Source organism: Narcine bancroftii, chromosome 1 (assembly GCF_036971445.1).
Source record: "Narcine bancroftii isolate sNarBan1 chromosome 1, sNarBan1.hap1, whole genome shotgun sequence".
Lineage (NCBI taxonomy): Eukaryota > Metazoa > Chordata > Chondrichthyes > Torpediniformes > Narcinidae > Narcine > Narcine bancroftii.
Window position 1 is genome coordinate 22245384 of NC_091469.1, and position 26240 is coordinate 22271623.

At 44.1% G+C, this 26240-nt stretch overlaps 1 protein-coding gene across 1 annotated transcript in view; it reads right to left on the reverse strand.

The window, feature by feature from the left end:
- The window catches only part of trmo (tRNA methyltransferase O), a 41960-nt gene that overhangs the window by 15147 nt on the left and 573 nt on the right, over positions 1-26240 (reverse strand). Inside the window, exons 2-3 of the mRNA XM_069921828.1 lie at positions 23389-23525; positions 995-1169 (exon numbers count right to left, since the gene is read on the reverse strand). Coding sequence (XP_069777929.1) covers positions 995-1169; positions 23389-23525 — 312 coding nt within the window. The remainder of the gene's footprint in view (positions 1-994; positions 1170-23388; positions 23526-26240) is intronic.

Here is a 26240-nt window from a genome sequence, read left to right on the forward strand (position 1 = left end):
ACTGCAGCTACTTTTCTCAACTAAGGCTCACGGAAGTGTTAAAAGAAAAAAAAAAATACTGTACAAAAATACACAAAGAAGGAGACAGATTATTGCTAAAATTTCAGTGCATGTGTAAATATATTGATCAATATGGTTACCAAAAAGTGATTGTGTTGGATCCAATGAGCTTAATGATAGACCATATTTCCACTAATTAATCAATTTCACTAAAAACCAAACATTTTGAATCCTTTGACATAATTAAATGGTCAACCTAAAAAAATAAAACGACTTCACATCAATTCTTATGAGAATGGTTCCATAACCCAACCAGACTCCACCTTATAACAATTTTTTAATTTTGCACTAAAAACCATTTCCAATGTTAAACCAATAAAAGATTTGTAAAATAGAAAAAACTCCCACATATTTCAAATCCTTGAAAATTACTAGCTTCATCGTCTGAGGCAAAGAACTCGGCAAACACATCCAGAGTCTTATGTTTACACTGTCATCATTTGGGTCACAGTCTGAATCTGATGAGTTGGCTTCATCATCATAAATCATCCATTGCACTAGAGTTACTGCACTTTTTGAAACATTTTATTACAGTCTCTATTTTCAAATGTCCTTGCAAAAGCACAGTTATTCGACTCCTTGGCCACTTCAATGACTTTTAACTTAAAACTTGCTTCATACTTTCTTTGTTTTGCAGGTGGCTCCATGATAACAATTTGATTTTAAAAAGTTAAACTGGTTAAGACACTAGCAACAGATTGAACCATGAATTACTTTGTCACGATGTTTCCCCCACCGACCGGCCACACCCACTAGCTCAGTCAACATGTCACCACCTCAGTCAACACATGTATGGTACCGGTATGTTTGAGGGTTGTTTTATACTACCAATATGAGCCAAAACCTTGAAATTCAGACTGAAATTGGGGTCTTATCAACTGAAATATACGAAATTACTCATAAATGTTAAATGCTGCAATAAAACCCAACTTACCAGACATGTGAAAATTGCTCCAAACCCATGAGTGAATGTTCTGCATTAGTAAAAATAGTTTTGCTTATTTTGAGGCGTCCACGAGATAAACTACAAATTGTTGGTTGTCGAGGGGTGCCATTTTTGGCTGAGAAGCAGGATTCGATGTATCCAATGGGGGCAGTTTGAATGCTTCCTGAAAAAAATTACAACATATTTCTTTTATTTCAGAATAGAAAAGGAACAGCAATGGAATTATATGATTGACATTTCTAATCATCAGGAGAGAAAAATATTTAGTGTGTTTACCTAAATATAAGCAGACTTGCATACAATAAAGCTCCATACTGATATTAATAATAAACCAAGATTTAACTTGATGTATTTGTCACCATCAGTACACATGCATGTACAACTACTGTTGATCAGTTACAAAGGGATTCCAATTTGCAGCTGCAGGTAGTTTCTCCACAGGATTCTCCCCTTCTCAGTTTCAACCTAACCTTGTCACATGTTACAAGGAACTGTTCACTTAATCTTGTTAATGCAGTCTCAATGTATTTTAATTACAGCCACAAAATACTCCTTCATCCATCTACTTTCTTTTTGCTTTCTAAATCAATCAGTTTATTTTGCTAAATTAACTGTCACTTTATGTTGACTTTGGAATCATGTTCACACAAAGCTAGGTAAAAGCTTGTAATGTTTATATCCTCATCTACAACCTAGGACGACAAAATTGAGATTCAGTGTAAAATTGAAACCTAATAAAATCCAATATGCTTGAATTCTTAAGATTTTTTTGACAGCACAAAACGGTGAGATATGAAATTTGTGCAGGCAGATAAAATTAGTTAAAATTGCTGTCATAGATATCGTGGGTAAAAGATCCTATTCCCAAACTATACTTTTCGATATTATTGTATGTAATAGCCATTTGGAAACCTGGGTCACCCAAGTAAGCACACATAACCACATCACCCAGAATAAAGTCCCAAGGATTAAATAAGGCCTTTGACAAGGTTGGTCAAGAAGGTTCCATCACTCTGCATTCAGGATGAGGTAATGACTTGGATTAAATGTTGGCTTTGCAAGAACAGCCAGAGAGTGGTAATAAATGATTGGCTCTCTAAGTGGAAGCCTATGACTAGAGGAGTACTTCAGGAAATCAGAGCCAAGTCCATTGTTGTTTGTCATTTATAACAATGCTGTTACAGCACCAGCAATCAGGACGTGTGTTCAAATCTTGCACTGTATGAAGTTTGTACGTTCTCCCCGTGTCTACGTGGGTTTTCCCCAAGGGTTCTGGTTTTCTCCCACCCTCCAAAATGTTCTGGGGATTGTAGGTCAATTGGGTGTGATTGGGCGCACAAGCTTGTGGGCCAAAAGGGCCTGCTATCGGGCTGTGCTTCTAAATGTGGTAAATTGGATCAACAAATTTGCAGATGAAGTTAAGTTTGGAGTGCAGTGGACAGCGAGGAAAATTTTCAAAGCTTGCAGCAGGATTTGGACCAGCTGGGAAAATTTGGTATAAAATAACAGATGGAATTTAATATGGACAAGTGTGGAAATGTTGCACTTTGAGACACAAAACCAGGGTAGAACTTGCACTGTAAATAGTAGGGAATTGCACATGTGCAAAGAAGATAGAAATTTTGGTAAAAAAACAAATCTGGGAATACAGATAAATGGATAATTCCTTGAATGTGACATCACAGGTCGAGAGGGTCAAAAAGAGAGCTATTGGCATATTGGCCTTTTGAAATAAGTATTGAGTTGAGAAGTTGGGATGTTATGTTGAAGTTGTACAAGACATTGCTTAGGCCAAATTTGGAGTATTGTGTGCAGTTGAAGAGGTTATGACATCATTCCCTGAAGCATTGGTGAATGAGGGGAATAGATCAGGTAAATGCAATCAGTATTTGTCCATTGAGCTTCAGTGAGACAGAAACTTGAAGATATGGGTTAAGGGTGAAATGTTTAAGTGCATCATTAGGGGGAATCTCTTCACTCAGAAGGTGGTGAGAGTGTGGAATGAACTGCCAGCACAAGTGTTGAATGCAGGCTTGATTTCAACATGCAAAAGAAATTTAGATAGATATATAGATGGGAGGGGTATAGACAGCTATGGCCTGGGTGCAGACCTATGGAATTGTCTCACCTTAAAAAGTTCCCATTTTCCAGTGGCCAACCACTGTTGATAGTAAATAGGAGGAACAACACCTATATTCCATTTTGACAGTCTCCATTCAGAGCAGCAAAATCAAATTTTCCAATTTCCATTAACACCCCCCCCAACTCTCTCTTTCCCTCATCTTTGTCTTCCTTCCTCCAGCTCCCCAACCTTCCTTCTTCTCTCAGAGTTATCCTTCAGCCCTATTCCTCAGCTTTGTTCTCTTCTTCATCCTCCCATCTGTTAGTTGTTAGTCTGTGTTCATTCCCTCCCCCACCCCGATCCCCAAATCTTTTCATTCAGGCATCTGTCTGATTTTCAGCAAGCCCGGGTCCAGCCAAAACATTGACTGCCTTTTGATTTCTATGGATGGTGGTGAGCTGCTAAATTTCTCCAGCATCTTTTTTTGTACTATTTCTATTCTGTAGTGCTATATGCTTCTGATTGATTCATTTCTCAATAGTTGACCCAGTTCAATCCAACCCAATGACATCACTTTCTTTAAAATGAACCCAACTAAAACCTGATATTTGTGCAACTTGGGGCCCTGAAAGCCAACCCTTCTTTTACAAGGAGAGGGATAGAATGGCAGGACACCATGATTTTGCACATACAGGATTATTTAACATGGCACCTGTAGTTCTGACTCCAAATTCAAGCAGTTGTACTTCAATGACAATGGACAACAAAGATTTGGCTTCCCACACACTTCTGGGCATATTTGATGGATTTTTAGGCTGCCGATCACAAAAATCACTTAAAAAATTTCCCATCATGTACTTTTTTTATATAGATATAATCTATTTTTGTGATTTTCTGTCATATTTTAAGATTACTTCAAGTATACAAAACCATGAAGTGCAGCTTGTCATTGAAAATTCATTTTCTGCAATCGCACTTGGACATCTTCTCTGCTGATCTTGGTGTGGTTCGTAACGAACATGGTGAAAGGTTTCCCAGGACATTACGAACTTAGAAAAGTGGTATCGAGACAAATGGAATCCATCAACGCTGGCCAACTATTGTTGAACACTGACACGAGAGGCATTAGATGCAGAGTACAAACAAAATCAACGGTAAAACATTTTTAGTGTCAACATATTATGTGATTAAACATGCTAAATTTGATAAAAGTTAATTTAATGTTTCTCCAACTTCCTACGTGACACAGCAAATCTAAAATCATCTTTGTGTTCAGCTTGTCTCGTAATCCCCAATTTTTTTTCGGGAAGCAAACCTTTTGAAAAAATTTGTTGCCCAGTGTAATCAAATAATAACATGGATAGATATTTGAAATAAAAACAGAAATTACTGAAAAATTCATCAAGTCAGGCAGCATCTCTGGAAAGAGAAATAGACAAAAGGCCTTTTCAAAGTCGACCTCCGCATGGAATTTAATACAGATAAATGTGAGGTGCTACATTTTGGAAAAGCAAATTTAAATAGGTCATATACATTGAATGGTAGACAATTGAGGAGTGCAGAGCAACAAAGGGATTTAGGAGTTATGGTAAATAGTACCCTCAAGGCTGATACTCAGGTAGATGGTATGGTGAAGAAGGCATTTGGAATGTTGGCCTTCATAAATCAGAGTGTTGAATTCAAGAGTAGGGAGGTTATGATGAAATTGTACAAGGCATTGGTGAGGCCAAATTTGGAGTACTGTGTACAGTTTTGGTCACCAAATTATAGGAAAGATATAAACAAAATAGAGAGAGTGCAGAGAAGGTTCATGAGAATGTTGGCAGGATTTCAGGGTCTGAGTTACAGGGAAAGGTTGTGCAGACTGGGGCTTTTTTCTCTGGAGCGTAGAAGATTGAGAGGGGACTTGATAGAGGTGTTTAAGATTTTAAAAGGGACAGACAGAGTAAATGTGGATAGGCTTTTTCAATTAAGAAAGGGGGAGATTCAAACTAGAGGACATGGTTTAAGATTGAAGGGAGAAAATTATAAGGGGAACATGAGGGGAAATTTCTTTACGCAGAGGGTGGTGGGGATGTGGAATGAGCTTCCGCCAGACGTGGTCGAGGCGGGATCATTGGTTACATTTAAGGAAAGACTGGATCGTTACATGGATAGGAGGGGACTAGAGGGGTATGGACCGGGTGCTGGTCAGTGGGACTAGGAGGGTGGGGATTTGCTACAGCATGGACTAGTAGGGCCGAACTGGCCTGTTCTGTGCTGTAAGTGGTTATATGGTTTTATGGAAAAGTATTTCCTACCTTTTCATGCAGGCCCAGAAAAGCCTGATGTCCCCTTTCAGCCTGGAGGGGGCTGGGGCGTTGATGTGGCATTCAGGAGGCATGACTACTGGTGCTATGATGCCATACATAAGCACCGAGCAATGGCCGACTTCGTTACCCATAATCCCCTAGCAGCTGGAATCATTCTGCAATTCCCAGAACAGTTCCAGCTGCGTGGGGGATTATGAGTAGGGTAGATGGTCATTGCTCTGCCGCATATTAAGCCACTGGCGCCGACGAGTGACCCCGAAGGCCAAAGCAACCCAGTGAGGTGCTGGACAGCCGGTGGGGCTGGCACAGCCCGCTTCGGCCGCCCCCCTGACCCTGATGGTCTGGCCCCTGCTGTCTTGCCAGCCGCCTGTCCTGAGGGTGTCATGGAGGGAGAAGGGTGAGTTAGATGGATTGCAGGCTGACAAAGTCACCGCAGTCATTAGCTCGCCCCAAGCCAGATGCTTGCAGCAGGGTTACATTCATGCTCGGAGGCGGAGCGCTGCACTCCTCTGCTGACCCTTCCTCTGAGAGAGATTGCAATCAGTGCCTTGAAACTGCCCAGGGTGCATTCATGGAGGTAAGTCTGCTGACACGAGGGCAGAGAACCTCCACCTTTACACTCAGGCTTTTTGACTATATAGCCCCTTTCACACTTGCATCCCAGTAAATCGGCCATTCAGTGTCCCGTGATAGGAATGGGGTTTGGCCTTTCACACTAGACCACTCCTAATTGAAAGCTTTCACACTTGCAAGGGTTTATCCTTAATAGGAAGTGGCTACAATGCAATTGCCCATTTCACACTTGCCTGATCTCGACACCAGGGATTGTACTAGGGGTCAAGGCTGGCAATTCCTGGCATGAGAAGACGTCATCTGACGTAGGCATTGAGCAGGTTTTGCTTTCGCACTTGCTACTTGAAAGGCCAACTGGGATTTGATTCCTGGGATCACTGGCAAGTGTGAAAGGGGCTTATGAAATTTCAGTTCTGCAATCCTTCAAAAGTGGGAAAGACAGAAAGATGTAAGCTAATTAGGAGATACGGTGTGGGAGGGAACGTGTTGAATATGTCAAGAGATGTGTTAATGAGCAGTTAATTACAAGGTGGTGGGACCTGCCCAACAGGTATTATACACATAAGATTAAAAATACTGAACCAAGATGATATATTTAAAAAAAAAACAGAAAATGGAAAATGCTGAAAAAACTATGCAATTCAGATGGTATTTGTGGAAAGAGAACCATTGTGGCGGTTCACCACTAGGCATGCAAACCGGCCCCACTTGTAAGCAACGCGACGGGGCAGCCGGCCAAAATGGCGCCGTCAGGGGTTTTCCCTTCCTCCCACCATGGGGGTCAGAAGCCCGCGCTGGGAGACCACGTGACGCCCGGGTGATGTCAGCGCCCTCCAGCACCGTTCTCAGCCAGGTCCGGGCTGGGAGTATAAGTACAGCCCAGCAGCCTGCAATAAACCAGTCTGCTCACTGAGCTCAACCCGTCTGGTTGTGTGTGTTATTGCAGGAGCAGTGGAGCTGCCGCTACACCATATAACATTTAAAAATTGAGCAGATCAAATAAAACACAATTCACCAGACTGAAATCAAATTCAAAGGTGGCTGTTACAGAAGCCCCTTTCACACTTGTCAGTGATCCCAGGAATCAAACGCCATTCAGCCTTTAAAGTGGCAAGTGTGGAAGCAAAATCTGCTCAATGCCGGCATCAGATGATGTCATCTCATGCCAGACATTGCCAGCCTCGAACCCAAGTACAATCCCCGGCGTCTGCATATGCCGGCATTGAGATCAGGCAATTGCGAAACAGGCAATTGCATTGCAGGCACTTCCTATTAAAGGTAGACAGACCAAACACCAGGGATAAACCCTTGCAAGTGTGAAAGCGTTCAGTGTCCCAGTTAGGAGTAGTCTAGTGTGAAAGACCAAACCCCCATTCCTATCCTGGGACATGGAACGGCCAATTTACTGGGATGCAAGTATGAAAGGGGCTAAAGACTTGATTGGAGGAAGGGCAGAATTGGCTGATGCAGGTACTGGGGTTTAGGTGCTTTAAAAGGAATAGGATAGGTGAGAGGGGATGTAGGGGAGACGCGGAGTTCCATTACTGGTCAGGGATAGTATCATGGCTATAGAAAAGGAGGAAGCTTCACTGAGTTGGCGTGGGTAGAAGTCAAAAACCTTTTAAACTTTATCATGGGACCAGGCAGGGTTGTCCTCTCAGTCCTTTGTTGTTTAATTGGGCTTTAGAATCTTGGCTATTGCCTTTAGAGAATTGCAGAATATATATATATATATATATATATATATTTATTTTTTTTTTAAGGGGAGGATTGATCCATAAAGTCTCTCTATGCTAATGATCTTTTACTTTTTGTACCTGATCCCAACTCTTCAATCCCTGCTATATTAACATTACTCCATCAATTTGATCAATTTTCAGGACATAAATTTACAAAAGAGTAAACTTTAAAAAAAACACTTCAGATCCTTTACACACTGCTTTTCCTTTTAAGATTGCTAAAAGCCAATTTACATATGTTGGTGTAACAATTACAAAGAATCACAAACATTTGTTTAAGGAATTTTTTTTGCTCTGTGAAATCAGGTGAAGAAATCTTTATCTCAGTGATTTTTTAACTCAAATTTTTAATATATTTTTCAAGCTATTCCAATTTTGTTCTTAAATCATTTTTTTTGACTCATTTAATTCGATTATATCATCATACTTTTGGAAATATAAATGTCCTCGTTTAAATAAAATCCATCTCCAAAATCTCAAAGAATGGAGGTTCTATTATTGGGCTGTTAATATTTGTTACATTAGATTTTGGATTATATTATGATAATAAAATAGGCAGTCCAGCTTGGATTAATTTGACTCAGAAATTTTCTATTGTTTCAATACTTGAAGCATTTTTGCCTTTTCCTAATGGCAAAAAGATTGATAATCTTGTGGTCAAACACACAATTAGGATTTGATTTCTGTTTAGAAAACATTTTGGACTCCAAAGGTTTCTTCTTTTTAGTTCTATTCTGTCAAATAACTTTTGTTAACATTCTTTGATGGACTCTTCCTTTCAGGAATGGTTCAGATTAGGTATTAAATGTATTTATGATTTATTTATTGATCATAATATTTCTACATTTGAACAACTCTCTACCAAATTTAATTTACCAAATTCTCTTTTTTTTTTTTTTAAAGGTACTTGCAGATTAGGGACTTTTTCCATTCTCGACTATCAAATCTTTTTCAAGCTTCCATCATGAATTTGATGGAGGCCATTTACAATCTACAACCATCTGAGAAAGGGTTAATATCTTTTGTATATGGTGCTTTGCTGAAATCAAGGCAAGCTTCATTAGATAAAATTAAAAAGACATGGGAGCAGGGATCTCCATATTTCAATTTTTGAAGATTCTTGGAACTCTATTTTTAAATTGGTTAACACATCATCACTCATGACTACAGTTTAAAGTTGTGCATAGACCTGTGTGTCAAAAATTAAGTGAGCTTGCATTTATCCTAATATTAGCTCTTATTGTGACAGATGCAAGAATGAGTACAGTTCATTCATTCATTTTTTCGGTTCTTGTTCAACCCATGTCAAATACTGGGAAGAGGTCTTCAGTACTTTATCAATAATTATTATTGTAAACCTAACACCAGATCCTTTAATGGCCTTATTTAGGTGGGTTGATCAAAAGATAGTGAATTTGTCTGCATCTCAATGTCATATATAAGCTTTTGCCTCTCATTGCAAGACGTGTTATTTTGATCAGATGGAAAGATGCTGCCCCGCCCACTCATAATCAATGGTTACATGATTTGATGTCATTATTAATTGTGGAGAAAATTAGATGTTCAACAAGTGTTTTAAATTTAAAATTTTCAAATCTTTGGGGCTCCTTTTGGAATTATTTTCATAATCTTTAATGGCAATGATGAGCAATCTGTGGTTCTCGTGGATTTGAGTTTCTTTTTATTTTTTAATTTAAATAAACCATTAAACTTTGGAATGGTTTGGGGTTAGATTATAAAATTATTTTTATTATTTTTGGGTTTTTTTCCTTCTCTTTTCTACTTTATCTTTGAATTAATAGTGTTGCATAATAAAAAAATCTTTTGTTATAGTAAGTTTGCTTACTTTGTTACAGTTGTATCATTGTTATGCATCTTTTTTGTATGTATTCCTTTATAAAAATAACAATATTGTAAAAGAAAAGAAAAATACTGAATCAAGATGATATATAAAAAACAAGATGGAAAATGCTGAAAAAAACTAAGCATTTTAGATAATATTTGTGGAAAGAGAACCATATTGCATTTAAAAATCAAATCGAATAGTTTTTTTTTCCATTGCCAGTTGAGGCCATTACAGAGATTTGGATGAAGGAAGGGCTGAATTGGCTGATACAGGTACCAAAGTTTAAGTGTTTTAAAAGGAATAGGATGGGGGGGGGGGGAAGGGGGCAAGTAGCATTACTGATCAGGGATAGTATAACAGGTACAGAGAATCAGTGTGGGTGGATGTCAAAAAAAGGAGGGGAACAATCACTGTTCTGGGAGTAGTCTACAGGCCCCCAAATAGGGACACAGAGGAGCAGATAAGCAGGCAGATTTTGAAATGGTGGAGGAAATACATGGTTGTAGTTATGGGTGATTTCAACTTCCCTAACAATGATTGGCATCTCCTTACTGCAAGAGGGATAGATGGGGCTAAAGTTATCAGATATGTCCATGAAGAATTCCAGATACAGTATATTGACCAGCCAACAAGAGTAGAGGCCAAACTCAATCTAATTCTGGGTAATGAACTTGGTCAGGCAGCAGACCTCTCAGTGGGGGAGCATTTTACTTCAGCATGGCTATGTAAAAGGATAAAAGCAGATAAAATAGGAAAGTGTTTAATTGGGGAAGGGCTAATTATGATGGGATGAGGCAGGTACTAGCGAGAGTAAATTGGAAACAGATGTTCAAGGGAGAAAGCACAGAACTAATGAGTTAGAAGTTTAGGGATCACTTATGCTGGGATCAAGATAGGTTTGTCCCATTGGGACAAGGAAAAGGTGGTAGGAAAAGGGAACCATGGTTGATGAAACAAGTGAAGCAGCCAGTCAAGAGGAACAAGGAAGCATAAATTAGACATAGAAAGCTGGAAACAGGAAGGGCTCATAAGAAGTATATGGTAGCCAGGAAGGAACTTAAGAAAGGTCTAAGGAGAGCTCGAAGGGGGCATGAGAAGGCCTTGGCACGTAGGATGAAGGAGAATTCCAAGGCAGTCTATGTGTATGTGAAGAACAGAAAGATGAAGAGAATGAAGGTGGGGCCACTAAAGGATAAATAAAGGAGGCTACATGTGCTGGAGGCAGAGGTGGTTGGGGAGGTCCTAAATGAATATTTTGCTTTAGTATTCACAAGAGAAAAGGACCTTGACCAGGGTGTCGGAATAGAACAGGCTTGTGTGCTGGATGGTGTTAAGATTAAAGAAGAGGAAGTGTTGGATCTTCTTAAAAACATTAAGACTGGTACATCCCTGGGGCCAAATGCAGTACAGCCCAGAAGTGAAGGAGAGATAGCTGGGGCAAAAACGATGATCTATAACTCCTCTTTAGCTGCCAGGGGATGTGCCAGAGCACTGGAAAATGGTAAATGTAATCCCCTTGTTTAAAAGAGGTAATAGGGTCAACCTTTGGAATTATAAATCGCTGAGTTTACGTCAGTGGTGTGCAAACTATTGAAGAGGATTCTTAAGGATAGGATCTATGAGCCATTTACAGAAGTACAGTCTACCAAAGGATAGTCAGTATACCTCTGAAAAAGGAAGGCCGGGCCTCTGAGAAAGGAAGGCCGGGCCTCTGAGAAAGGAAGGCCGGGCCTCTGAGAAAGGAAGGCCGGGCCTCTGAGAAAGGAAGGCCGGGCCTCTGAGAAAGGAAGGCCGGGCCTCTGAGAAAGGAAGGCCGGGCCTCTGAGAAAGGAAGGCCGGGCCTCTGAGAAAGGAAGGCCGGGCCTCTGAGAAAGGAAGGCCCGGCCTCTGTGAAAGGAAGGCCCGGCCTCTGTGAAAGGAAGGCCCGGCCTCTGTGAAAGGAAGGCCCGGCCTCTGTGAAAGGAAGGCCCGGCCTCTGTGAAAGGAAGGCCCGGCCTCTGTGAAAGGAAGGCCCGGCCTCTGTGAAAGGAAGGCCCGGCCTCTGTGAAAGGAAGGCCCGGCCTCTGTGAAAGGAAGGCCCGGCCTCTGTGAAAGGAAGGCCCGGCCTCTGTGAAAGGAAGGCCCGGCCTCTGTGAAAGGAAGGCCCGGCCTCTGTGAAAGGAAGGCCCGGCCTCTGTGAAAGGAAGGCCCGGCCTCTGTGAAAGGAAGGCCCGGCCTCTGTGAAAGGAAGGCCCGGCCTCTGTGAAAGGAAGGCCCGGCCTCTGTGAAAGGAAGGCCCGGCCTCTGTGAAAGGAAGGCCCGGCCTCTGTGAAAGGAAGGCCCGGCCTCTGTGAAAGGAAGGCCCGGCCTCTGTGAAAGGAAGGCCCGGCCTCTGTGAAAGGAAGGCCCGGCCTCTGTGAAAGGAAGGCCCGGCCTCTGTGAAAGGAAGGCCCGGCCTCTGTGAAAGGAAGGCCCGGCCTCTGTGAAAGGAAGGCCCGGCCTCTGTGAAAGGAAGGCCCGGCCTCTGTGAAAGGAAGGCCCGGCCTCTGTGAAAGGAAGGCCCGGCCTCTGTGAAAGGAAGGCCCGGCCTCTGTGAAAGGAAGGCCCGGCCTCTGTGAAAGGAAGGCCCGGCCTCTGTGAAAGGAAGGCCCGGCCTCTGTGAAAGGAAGGCCCGGCCTCTGTGAAAGGAAGGCCCGGCCTCTGTGAAAGGAAGGCCCGGCCTCTGTGAAAGGAAGGCCCGGCCTCTGTGAAAGGAAGGCCCGGCCTCTGTGAAAGGAAGGCCCGGCCTCTGTGAAAGGAAGGCCCGGCCTCTGTGAAAGGAAGGCCCGGCCTCTGTGAAAGGAAGGCCCGGCCTCTGTGAAAGGAAGGCCCGGCCTCTGTGAAAGGAAGGCCCGGCCTCTGTGAAAGGAAGGCCCGGCCTCTGTGAAAGGAAGGCCCGGCCTCTGTGAAAGGAAGGCCCGGCCTCTGTGAAAGGAAGGCCCGGCCTCTGTGAAAGGAAGGCCCGGCCTCTGTGAAAGGAAGGCCCGGCCTCTGTGAAAGGAAGGCCCGGCCTCTGTGAAAGGAAGGCCCGGCCTCTGTGAAAGGAAGGCCCGGCCTCTGTGAAAGGAAGGCCCGGCCTCTGTGAAAGGAAGGCCCGGCCTCTGTGAAAGGAAGGCCCGGCCTCTGTGAAAGGAAGGCCCGGCCTCTGTGAAAGGAAGGCCCGGCCTCTGTGAAAGGAAGGCCCGGCCTCTGTGAAAGGAAGGCCCGGCCTCTGTGAAAGGAAGGCCCGGCCTCTGTGAAAGGAAGGCCCGGCCTCTGTGAAAGGAAGGCCCGGCCTCTGTGAAAGGAAGGCCCGGCCTCTGTGAAAGGAAGGCCCGGCCTCTGTGAAAGGAAGGCCCGGCCTCTGTGAAAGGAAGGCCCGGCCTCTGTGAAAGGAAGGCCCGGCCTCTGTGAAAGGAAGGCCCGGCCTCTGTGAAAGGAAGGCCCGGCCTCTGTGAAAGGAAGGCCCGGCCTCTGTGAAAGGAAGGCCCGGCCTCTGTGAAAGGAAGGCCCGGCCTCTGTGAAAGGAAGGCCCGGCCTCTGTGAAAGGAAGGCCCGGCCTCTGTGAAAGGAAGGCCCGGCCTCTGTGAAAGGAAGGCCCGGCCTCTGTGAAAGGAAGGCCCGGCCTCTGTGAAAGGAAGGCCCGGCCTCTGTGAAAGGAAGGCCCGGCCTCTGTGAAAGGAAGGCCCGGCCTCTGTGAAAGGAAGGCCCGGCCTCTGTGAAAGGAAGGCCCGGCCTCTGTGAAAGGAAGGCCCGGCCTCTGTGAAAGGAAGGCCCGGCCTCTGTGAAAGGAAGGCCCGGCCTCTGTGAAAGGAAGGCCCGGCCTCTGTGAAAGGAAGGCCCGGCCTCTGTGAAAGGAAGGCCCGGCCTCTGTGAAAGGAAGGCCAGGCCTCTGTGAAAGGAAGGCCAGGCCTCTGTGAAAGGAAGGCCAGGCCTCTGTGAAAGGAAGGCCAGGCCTCTGTGAAAGGAAGGCCAGGCCTCTGTGAAAGGAAGGCCAGGCCTCTGTGAAAGGAAGGCCAGGCCTCTGTGAAAGGAAGGCCAGGCCTCTGTGAAAGGAAGGCCAGGCCTCTGTGAAAGGAAGGCCAGGCCTCTGTGAAAGGAAGGCCAGGCCTCTGTGAAAGGAAGGCCAGGCCTCTGTGAAAGGAAGGCCAGGCCTCTGTGAAAGGAAGGCCAGGCCTCTGTGAAAGGAAGGCCAGGCCTCTGTGAAAGGAAGGCCAGGCCTCTGTGAAAGGAAGGCCAGGCCTCTGTGAAAGGAAGGCCAGGCCTCTGTGAAAGGAAGGCCAGGCCTCTGTGAAAGGAAGGCCAGGCCTCTGTGAAAGGAAGGCCAGGCCTCTGAGAAAGGAAGGCCAGGCCTCTGTGAAAGGAAGGCCAGGCCTCTGTGAAATGAAGGCCAGGCCTCTTTTTTTTTAATTTTTTTTTAATTTTCACACTATAAACCAAAATATGTTCAAATGTTTATCATTAAATTTACACAGTGGTCTTTTCTCCCCTTTTTTTTCCCCCATTTCCCTCCCTCCCCTCTATTCACCCTCCTCCAAAACCCATATTCAACATATACAATACAATATCTTCACACAAAGGAAAATAAACAACAAAAATGCATCATCTATTTATTACACACTGAATCTAGTCATTTTGTCTTCTTATCATTTTCATCCTCATTTTAGGGGATGGAGGTCGTAGGCAAGCTCTCTCTGATATGTTCCATATATGGTTTCCAAATTTGTTCAAACATTGTGACTTTATTTTTTTTTAATTATGTTATTTTTTTCCAATGGAATACATTTATTCATTTCCATGTACCATTGCTGTGCACTCATGCTCTCTTCCATTTTCCAAGTTGACATTATACATTTTTTTTTGCTATCGCTAAGGCTATCATAATGATTTTTTTTTGCACTTTATCCAATTTGAAGTCTAATTCTTTACTTCTTATGTTACTTAAAATATCTCTGGTTTTTTTGCTATGTTATTTTTTGTAATTTTATTTAGTATCTGATTTTGTTATTCCCAAAGTGTATTCACTTTCGTACATGCAGAAGTTGCATGTAATGTTGTTCCCATTTCCTTCTTACAGCGAAACATCTATCCGATAATGTTGAATCCCATTTTAAAAAATTTTTTGAGGAGTAATATATTCCCTATGTAACCAAACATACTGTAACATGCGTAACCTTGTGTTTATTGTATTCTTCATAGTTCCAGAACAAAAAGATAAAAATTTGAAGTATGGGAAAAGTTATGTTTAGATCCTTTTCCCACCTCTGCTTAGGTTTATAGGTTATTTCATTTTCCTTATCTTGCAGCTGAATGTACATGTTGGTTATAAATCTTTTAATTATCATTGTGTCTGTAATCACATATTCAAAGCTGCTTCCTTCAGGTAATCTCAAGCTGTTTCCCAATTAATCCTTTAAATAAGCTTTCAATTGATATGCAAACATTGTACCATGAGTTATTCTATATTTGTACTTCAACTGTTCAAATGTTAATAAATTATTTCCCAAAAAACAATTTTCTCTTCTTTTGATTCCTTTCCTTTCCCATTTTATAAAGGAAAGGTCGTCTACTGTAAAAGGGATTAGCAGATTTTGCATCAATAATAATTTTGGTATTTGGTCATTTCTTTTTTTTCCTGTCTAAGTGGATCTTCTTCCATGTGTAAATGATGCAGTACTAGTGAGTTTTTATATTGCACCAGCTTTTCATCCCACTTATAAAGTATATGTTCCGGTACCTTCTCCCCTATTTTATCTAGTTCTATCTTAGTCCAGTCTGGTTTTTCCCTTGTCTGATAAATACCTTAATTGGGGGGCTCTATAATAATTTCTAAAATTTGGGAACTGCAAACCACACTGCTAATTTATCTAACACTATCCTTGGTTTCCTCCCTTTCCACAAGAATTTCTTTATTATTCTCTTTAGTTCATTAAAAAGAAAATTCTGTTAAAGGAATTGGTAACGTTTGAAATAAGTATTGTATCCTAGGGAACACGTTCATTTTAATGCAGTTTACCCTTCCTATCAATGATAGCGGTAATTCTTTCCAATGTTCTAAGTCTTCCTGCAATTTCTTTATTAGTGGTTGATAATTTAGTTTGTACAAGTGGCTTAAGTTATTATCTAACCTGATCCCTAGGTATCAGATTGCTTGTGCTTGCCATTTAAATGGTGATTCTTTTTAAAATTCTGTATAGTCTGGTTTACTCATTGTCATTGGCATCATTTCACTTTTATTTCCGTTGATCTTATACCCTGATATTTCTCCATATTCCTTCATTTTCTTATGTAATTCTTTTATTGATATTTCTGGTTCTGTTAAGTATACTATGATGTCATCTGAAAATAAGCTGATTTTATACTCCTCCTTTATTTTTATCCCTTTTATTTTATTTTCTATTCTTATCAGTTCTATAAAGGTTCTATTGCTAAGGCAAACAATGAGGGGGATAGTGGATATCCCTGTCTAGTTGACCGACTTAATTTAATTTAAAGTGACTTTATACATATCCATTTACTGCTACCTTCGCCATTATACAATGCTTTAATCCAATTTATATATTTTTCTGGTAGATTGAACTTCTGAAATAGTTCCACTCTACTCTATCAAAGGCTTTTTCTGCGTCTAGAGCAACAACCACTGTTGGTTTCTTATTTCCTTGAACTGCGTGGATTAGATTAATAAGTTTACAGACATTGTCTGCTGTTCGTCTTTTCTTAATAAATCCAGTTTGATCTTGTTTTACTATTTTTGGTACACAATCGGCCAATCTGTTTGCTAATAATTTGCTATTATCTTATAGTCTGAGTTAAGTAGAGATATTGGTCTATATGACGCTGGTATTAATGGATCCTTCCCTGTCTTTGGTATTACTGTAATTATTGCTATCTTACATGAATCTGGCAAGTTTTGTGTTTCGTCTACCTGGTTCATTACTTCCAGGAGAAGAGGAATTAATAACTCTTTAAATGTTTTATAAAATTCTATTGGAAATCCATCTTCTCCTGGTGTTTTATTGTTCGGCAGCTTTTTTAGTATATCCTGTCCTTCCTCTATTTCAAATGGTTTTATCATTTTGTTTTGTTCTTCTTCTTGCAATTTTGGCAGTTCAATTTTAGCTAAAAATTCTTCTATTTTATCATATTTCCCCTCATTCTCAGTTTGGTATAATTGTTCATAAAATTCCTTAAAGTTCTCAATAATCTCTGTTGGGTTATATGTAATTTGTTTGTCCTTTTTCCTTGATGCCAGTATCGTTGTTTTAGCTTGTTCTGTTTTAAGTTGCCAGGCTAATATTTTATGTGTTTTTTTCAGTTCGTAATACTTTTGCTTTATTTTCATTATGTTCTTCTCCACCTTGTACGTTTGTAATGTTTCGTATTTAATTTTTTTGTCCGTCAATTCTCTTCTTTTCTATATATCATCCCTTTTTACTAATTCCTTTTCTGTACTTACTATCTCCCTTTCCAACTGCTCTATTTCCCAATTGTAATCCTTTTTCATCTTCGTCACATAACATTATCTGCCGTCCAATGAAGGCTTTCATTGCGCCCCATAATATAAATTTATCTTTCACTGATCCTGTGTTTATTTCAAAATGTTTTAATTTGGTGTTCAATAAACTCCCTAAATTCCTGTCTTTTAAGTAGCATGGAGTTTAACCTTCATCTATATGTTCTTGGTGGGATGTCCTCCAGTTCTATTGCTAATAATAGGGGTGAATGATCTGATAGTAGTCTAGCTTTATACTCAGTTTTCCAAACTCTCCCTTGAATATGGGCTGAGAACAAAAACATATCAATGCTTGAGTAAGTTTTGTGCCTACTTGAATAATATGAAAATTCCTTCTCTCTTGGGTGTTTCCTCCTCCATATATCCATAAGTTTCATTTCCTGCATTGATTTAACCATACATTTGGCTACTTTATTCTTTTTACTTGTCTTTTGTCCAGTTTTATCCAAGATTGGGTCCAAATTAAGGTTAAAATGCCCTCCTATCAATATATTTCCTTGTGTGTCTGCAATCTTCAACAATATTTCCTGCATAAACTTTTGATCCTCCTCATTAGGTGCATATACATATATATAGAACAAATTCCAAAATTCTAAGTATATCTGACACTTTATCATTGCATACCTCCCTGCCAGATCTATTATTTCCTCCTCTATTTTGATTGGTACACTTTTGTTAACTTGTATGGCTACACCTCTAGCTTTTGAATTATAGGATGTTGCCATTACATGTCCAACACAGTCTCTCTTTAGTTTATGTTCCGCTTCAGTTAGATACATTTCCTGCACAAGTGCTATATCTATTTTTTCCTTCTTCAATAAATTTAGTAGCCTCTTCCTTTTAATTTGGTTATGTATTCCATTAATGTTTTCGTCATATAGCTCAACATGGCCATCTTATATCTTGCTTACACCTCTTTTCCACCTATTCGCCACTTCCACCCCCCTTTTCCTCATTTTCATCTTAGTTTTCTCTTATTACACTTAATGTACGACAACACATTTAAGACATAACGTATTCCCGCAGTTCCCACATCCACTAATACCTTAACCCCAAAAGTTCCCCCCCTCTCTGAGTTGCCCCTTATCCCTTGCTGGGCAACCACAACTCCTTTTCATTTGGATTGCGACCTTGTTCGCAAGTGTCAACTGATTTAGCAGTGATGGTTATTTCCTCTCTATCCAGCCCTCTCCAGAAAACACTTTTTGTTTTAAAACACATATCACAAAGCTCCCTTTCTTTCCCCCCCCCACTCCCTTTCTTCCCTTCTCTTTTCCTTCTTTAATTCTTTACATATACATTGTTTTTACATCTTTATATATACTTTGTCGCCGTTCTTCATTCTTGTTACATCTCTTCATCTCTTCTCCTGTCCTGCAAACATTCTGTGAATTCTTGAGCTTTCTCTGGATCCGAGAATATTCTGTTTTGCTCCCCGGGTATAAATATTTTAAGTACAGCTGGATGTCTTAACATGAATTTATAACCTTTTTTCCATAAAAATAGATTTCGGTGTATTAAACTCCTTACTCCTCTTTTAAGAGTTCAAAACTTATGTCTGGGTAAAAAAATATTTTTTGACCCTTGTATACCAATGATTCATTATCTTCTCTAACTTTATTCCTTGCCCGTTCCAGTATATTTTCTCTTGTTGTGTATCTCAAAAATTTTACTAAGATGGATCTTGATTTTTGATATGCCTGTGGTTTCGGAGATAATGCTCTGTGTACCCTTTCTATTTCCATTTCTTCCTGCATTTCTGTCGTTCCCAGGACCTTAGGGATCCATTCTTTTATACATTCCTTCATGTCTGTGCCTTCTTCATCCTCCTTCAGGCCCACTATTTTTATGTTGTTTCGCCTACTATAATTTTCCAACATAGCAATTTTCTGAGATAACAACTCTTGTGTCTCTTTAATTTTTTTTGTCACTTTCTTCCAATTTTTCTCTTAAGTCATTTACTTCCATTTCTACAGCCATTTCCTGCTCTTCCACATTCTCTACACTTTTCCCTATTTCTGTCATTACCAGTTCTAACCTTTGCATTTTATCTTCTGTTCTTTTAATTTTCCTTTTAGTTGCATTAAATTCTAATGATCACCATTCTTTTAGTGATCTCATTTGTTCTTCAAAAAAAACTTTATCTATATTTTGTTCATCAGTTTAATCTTCTATTTCTCTGTGAAGATCTTGGTCTTCTTCGGCTTCTTCTGTGTCTGTACCTGTGTTTGTGTCTTCTCTTTTTTGTGTCTGTGTCTCTTCTGTTTTTCCTGATGAGCTGCTTGTATCTCTTTGTTGGGCCTCTTCATGCTGGTCCTCCCCTCCTGGGCTGATCATCTGTTGTGCTTCTTGACGATGATCTTCTTGTCGGTCATCCCTCCTTCTCTCTCCCACGCCTATTTTATTGCTCCTTCTTCTGCAGTCTTCCTCGTCCTCCAGCTGAGCGCCCTGGTGTCAGGCGTCCCTCAGCTGTTCACGCTGTGGCAGCTCGCTCCTCTGCTGAGCCCCCCTCCCGCCGTTGTCTTCTTTTTCCTTTGATTGCGCACTTTTGTTTGGCTATGAGAGACATTTTTGCAGTCCTTCGGCTGATGAGTGGCGACTCCGCAGGGTAGGCACTGACCTCGAGCGTCGAGCTCTCCTAGTCATCACCGCGCTCGGTTCCTTCTTCCAGTTAAGGCCTTCTTTCTTCTCCGGTGAATTTTCTACTTTTTTTCCAGTTGTTTTTACTTTCTCCTTCTTGGAAGCCATCTTCTTTCTCTTCTCTGTATTATTATCTTCTATTTCCTATATTTTATTTTTGTTATGCTTTGCTTTTTCATAACATTTTTTCCTATTTTCCTGAAGAACGCTGGTTTTCCCGACCAGCCGCGCCCTGCGCGAGGGGAAGGCCGCGCCCTGCGCGAGGGGAAGGCCGCGCCCTGCGCGAGGGGAAGGCCGCGCCCTGCGCGAGGGGAAGGCCGCGCCCTGCGCGAGGGGAAGGCCGCGCCCTGCGCGAGGGGAAGGCCGCGCCCTGCGCGAGGGGAAGGCCGCGCCCTGCGCGAGGGGAAGGCCGCGCCCTGCGCGAGGGGAAGGCCGCGCCCTGCGCGAGGGGAAGGCCGCGCCCTGCGCGAGGGGAAGGCCGCGCCCTGCGCGAGGGGAAGGCCGCGCCCTGCGCGAGGGGAAGGCCGCGCCCTGCGCGAGGGGAAGGCCGCGCCCTGCGCGAGGGGAAGGCCGCGCCCTGCGCGAGGGGAAGGCCGCGCCCTGCGCGAGGGGAAGGCCGCGCCCTGCGCGAGGGGAAGGCCGCGCCCTGCGCGAGGGGAAGGCCGCGCCCTGCGCGAGGGGAAGGCCGCGCCCTGCGCGAGGGGAAGGCCGCGCCCTGCGCGAGGGGAAGGCCGCGCCCTGCGCGAGGGGAAGGCCGCGCCCTGCGCGAGGGGAAGGCCGCGCCCTGCGCGAGGGGAAGGCCGCGCCCTGCGCGAGGGGAAGGCCGCGCCCTGCGCGAGGGGAAGGCCGCGCCCTGCGCGAGGGGAAGGCCGCGCCCTGCGCGAGGGGAAGGCCGCGCCCTGCGCGAGGGGAAGGCCGCGCCCTGCGCGAGGGGAAGGCCGCGCCCTGCGCGAGGGGAAGGCCGCGCCCTGCGCGAGGGGAAGGCCGCGCCCTGCGCGAGGGGAAGGCCGCGCCCTGCGCGAGGGGAAGGCCGCGCCCTGCGCGAGGGGAAGGCCGCGCCCTGCGCGAGGGGAAGGCCGCGCCCTGCGCGAGGGGAAGGCCGCGCCCTGCGCGAGGGGAAGGCCGCGCCCTGCGCGAGGGGAAGGCCGCGCCCTGCGCGAGGGGAAGGCCGCGCCCTGCGCGAGGGGAAGGCCGCGCCCTGCGCGAGGGGAAGGCCGCGCCCTGCGCGAGGGGAAGGCCGCGCCCTGCGCGAGGGGAAGGCCGCGCCCTGCGCGAGGGGAAGGCCGCGCCCTGCGCGAGGGGAAGGCCGCGCCCTGCGCGAGGGGAAGGCCGCGCCCTGCGCGAGGGGAAGGCCGCGCCCTGCGCGAGGGGAAGGCCGCGCCCTGCGCGAGGGGAAGGCCGCGCCCTGCGCGAGGGGAAGGCCGCGCCCTGCGCGAGGGGAAGGCCGCGCCCTGCGCGAGGGGAAGGCCGCGCCCTGCGCGAGGGGAAGGCCGCGCCCTGCGCGAGGGGAAGGCCGCGCCCTGCGCGAGGGGAAGGCCGCGCCCTGCGCGAGGGGAAGGCCGCGCCCTGCGCGAGGGGAAGGCCGCGCCCTGCGCGAGGGGAAGGCCGCGCCCTGCGCGAGGGGAAGGCCGCGCCCTGCGCGAGGGGAAGGCCGCGCCCTGCGCGAGGGGAAGGCCGCGCCCTGCGCGAGGGGAAGGCCGCGCCCTGCGCGAGGGGAAGGCCGCGCCCTGCGCGAGGGGAAGGCCGCGCCCTGCGCGAGGGGAAGGCCGCGCCCTGCGCGAGGGGAAGGCCGCGCCCTGCGCGAGGGGAAGGCCGCGCCCTGCGCGAGGGGAAGGCCGCGCCCTGCGCGAGGGGAAGGCCGCGCCCTGCGCGAGGGGAAGGCCGCGCCCTGCGCGAGGGGAAGGCCGCGCCCTGCGCGAGGGGAAGGCCGCGCCCTGCGCGAGGGGAAGGCCGCGCCCTGCGCGAGGGGAAGGCCGCGCCCTGCGCGAGGGGAAGGCCGCGCCCTGCGCGAGGGGAAGGCCGCGCCCTGCGCGAGGGGAAGGCCGCGCCCTGCGCGAGGGGAAGGCCGCGCCCTGCGCGAGGGGAAGGCCGCGCCCTGCGCGAGGGGAAGGCCGCGCCCTGCGCGAGGGGAAGGCCGCGCCCTGCGCGAGGGGAAGGCCGCGCCCTGCGCGAGGGGAAGGCCGCGCCCTGCGCGAGGGGAAGGCCGCGCCCTGCGCGAGGGGAAGGCCGCGCCCTGCGCGAGGGGAAGGCCGCGCCCTGCGCGAGGGGAAGGCCGCGCCCTGCGCGAGGGGAAGGCCATGCCTCCTAAGCCTAACTGAGTTTATTTTTAAACAAGTTTACAAAAGAAATTGATGAGGGTAAGGCAGTAGATGTGGTCTGCATTAATTTTATTAAGGCATTTGAAAAGCTCTCCCATGAGAGATGCATTCAGAAAGTCTTGAAAACCATGGAACCTTAGCTGTGTGGGTTTTTTAAAAATGGGCTTGCAGGTAGAAAGCAGAGTGTAGTAGTGGAAGGAAAGTATTCTTCCTGGAGGTCAGTGACTAGTGGAGTACCGCAAGGATCGGTTCTGGGACCCCTGCTCTTTGTGATTTTTATAATTGATCTAGTTGAAGAGGCAGAAGGATGGGTCAGTAAGTTTGCAGATGATACAAAGGTTGGAGAAGTTGTGGATGTAGCTGAACATTGTTGAAGGTTACAAAAGGATATAGACAGGATGCAGAGTTCGGCAGAAAAGTGGCAGATGGAGTTCAATCCACGGTGATGCATTTTGGGAGGACCAACCAGAAGGCTGAGTACAGGGTTAATGGTCAGTTATTTAAGAGTGTGAATGAACACAAGGACCTTGGGGTCTAAATCTATACATCTTTCAATGTCGCTGCACAGATTGATAGTTAAGTAGGCCTATGGGATGCTGAGCTTCATTAATAGGAGGATTAAGTTCAAGAGTAGAGAGGTCATGTTGCCACTCTACAAATCTCTGGTGACACTCTACTTAGAATATTGTGTTGAGTTCTGATCACCTCATTATAGGAGAATGTGGAACCTATAGAGAGAGTGCAGAGGAGATTTACCAGGATGTTACCTGGATTGGAAAAGTGTTTTATTGGCAAGGTTAGCAGAGCTGGGACTTTTTTCTTTGGAGCTTAGAAGGAAGAGAGGAGACTTAATAGAGGTCTACAAGATTAGGAGAGGCATAGATAGGGTGGACAGCCAGCAGGAATAGCCAACACCAGAAGACACAAGTACAAAGTGAAGGGAGGAAAGTTTAGGAGAGACATCAGAGGCAAGTTTTTTTATGCAGAGTTGTGGGTGCCTGAAATGCCTTGCCAGGTATGGTGGAGGAGGCTGAAACATTAGGGGCATTTAAGAGACTCTTAGGCACATGTATGGAAGAAAAATAGAGGGTTACAGGATAGAGGGTTTAGTATTTTTTTAAAGAATAGATGGGTCAGCACAACATCAAGGGCAAAAAGACCTGTACAGTGCTGTTGTGCTCTGTTATTAATTATTCCGCTGATTAGTCATTACCAGCAGTCAGAAGATATTCTTTCCATAGACAGACTTTGTTACTTACAGTCCAAATGATTCCTTAAAGGTATCATGGTCCAGAATGAAATTAAATAATGTTTAAATTGCAGCTGAGAAACACTTTAGTTAATTTTTGAATTAATGCCTCAAGCCAACTATAATTTCTTACCTTTCTCCAAAGATAGAGACACCTGATTTTGGATGGGCATATCATCTTGAATAGGCTCCCTTTGTAAACTTGGCAGGAGGGTTTGTAGATCCTCAATTGATTTCTTATGTACACGAATAGCTTTGTTGACTTCCTGCCTATAATTTTATACATCAAAAATCATGCATCAACATTTTCGAATAATTCTTCCTTTGCAATGGTATTAAAAGCTCTGAACTACCCAAGTCTGGAAAACATCAACTCCTAATCATAAAAGACTTATCTAATATTCAAAATTGAAGAAAGGATACATTAAACAAAAGGAACATCTTATAATACAGGTTCATGATTTTTTTAATCCAAAGTTCTGAAAACCAAACTTTTTATCATGGATGTCGTCTGCACACAAAAGCTCGCGTTCGGTGCCAAACATGTGTTGACACAACCCATCCCCGTGTCTCAGTGCTAGTAATTTTATGGTCCATCTTTATCTCACTTTTATACCACCACCTGTCCAGAGACCCTTCTAGTCAGGGGCGTACCTACGCAAAATAGTGCCGGTATCAGGAGTGGCCAATGTGTCAAAATAAATGATAACAAGGAAGTTACACGAGAGCTGGTCTTGGTGGCTGCCACATTGTATTTGGTGTTGTATAACTGAGAGCGAACAAAAGGATGAGGAAGGAGGATGAGTGTACTGAGCTTATATGTCCGGGACAGTGGTACTCAGCTGGGGGTGGGGGGGGGGGGGCTGCCCTACTCCTTCAAGTTGCACCCTTCGGCACATACCATGCCTGCCATACCCTAGATACACCCTTGTTCCTGGTGGAGTGTCTTCATTTTGCGCAAATCTGAAATCAGCACAATTACTTAATGTACCGTCATTACTATTATTTTATTAATTGAAAAATTTTGAATTCCGAAATGTGTCTTGTCCAAAGCATTTCAGTTAAAAGTTTTAATAATAATCAATAAAAACTGTAATAGTTTTAAGAGAATCTTTTGAGTTCCAACTGGTTTGTCTCAATCTTCCTGCAGAATTCTTTGAATTTATATTTTGGCCCTGGGATACATCAGAGCACAATGACATCCTTTTAACAATTTAAAGGCATCTTTTAAAAAAAAAATGAAGTCAAAGAATACTCAACAAATATAGATGCTGAGTTGAAAAGGATACAAAGGAGAAGGTGGCTTTAGACAGGGAAGTCTAAGGCCAAAGCAGCAACAAAGAAAAACAAAAGTGTATTTTGTGTACATGACAACGAGCAGATTACTTGCTTTGGAGATGCCGGTTCAAGATGTTGACCAGGCCTTTGGGAGAAATCCTCTGATAACAAGACTGGGATTTGTGAAAACACCGAAGGGCCTCGGGCATGGAAAGTCTTTTGATCACATCAGAGGCTTAGAAGTAGAAGTTTGTGTTCATCAATGGATTAGAAAGGAAGCTGTGTGGCTGCAGAGGTTGTGGGAGTGCTGGATGCATATCTACGAACACTGTCACTGAAAGGACTCTTTTTTGCTTTTCTTTTTCTTACTGTTGGAATCATTGGGCTACATGGTACTTTTGTGTGCCATTATGGTAAGCAAACATTGACAAATTTTCTGTATTAATTACATAGCAATAAATAAATTTTGAATTCTCTTTAAAATAGCAGGCAGGGATATTTTACATTCAGGTGGGCAAATGTGGCTCAGTTAAACATCTCTTCCAAAAACAATATTCCACAGAAAATAACACTGGAGTACAGGCACAAAACAAATGGGAATTCATCAAGTGATATAAAGAAAAAAAAGAGGACATTTATAAAAGCAAAGTATGCTGGAAATATTTAGCAGATCATGGTGTCAACACAGTTAATATTTCAGGTTAACAACCTATCAATACATCAGCACTTTTGTGGTTTTTTTGAATAATTAGTAAATTTCTCTTCACCAACTAAAACTTCTTGTATTACCTACTCATTTCCAATTCTACCCTTGCATCAGAAAGGCATGGGTTTCAGCCCCTGAGACTGGAGCACAATAAAATCCAGACAGGATCTCCAGGAGTATGGAGGGAGCATTACACTCCCTGTCAATGAAATAAAACAGGTCCTCCTGCCTTCTCAAAAGGGCAAAAGATCCAGGAAATAAAAATAAAAGAAAATGCAGATGCTGGATATCTAACGAAGGGTGTTTTCCTGAAACTTTAACTGTTTTTCACTTCAAAGATACTCCCTGGCCTGCTGTTTTGAACATTATTTTTTAATGACAAAATGTAGAACTAGGAAGTTCTGCCATCTGTTCTGCAAGACAATGCTAATTTCAAAGCATCATCAATAAACGATCAAGTCACTATCATATCTTAACTTTTTTTTAAAATGCCATGATCAGAATCTACAACAAACAGAAAATACTGGAAATACTCAGGCCAGTCTGTGCCTGTGGGAAGAGGAGAGTCAACTTTTCAGATCAAAGGTCCTTCATTAGAACTGAAAAAACAAATGAAGCTGTAAAGCTTCAAAGGTCTTTAAACATTGCCTCATTTTCTGTGGAGACATTGCAGCTATCATTATTGAATGCTACAACTTCAGAGTAGATTTATTTCTATCTGCAGTCATTTATCTTGTAATATTAACTCAGCTCATTATTTTCACCATAGGACTGAATAGATCAGGCAACTTCCATGGAGAGAAATGAATGATGTTCCAGGTCAGGACCTACCCCAGTACCATTCACCAACTCCTTCTCTCAAACGTTAGTTTCCTGAAATGTGGCTTGTCCATTTCTCTCCATGCCTGCTGCCTGATCTGCTGAGTCTCTGCAGCTTCTCAAGACTGCAGACACTGGATCTACAGCAATACACAACCTACTGGAAGAACAGGTCTTGGTTT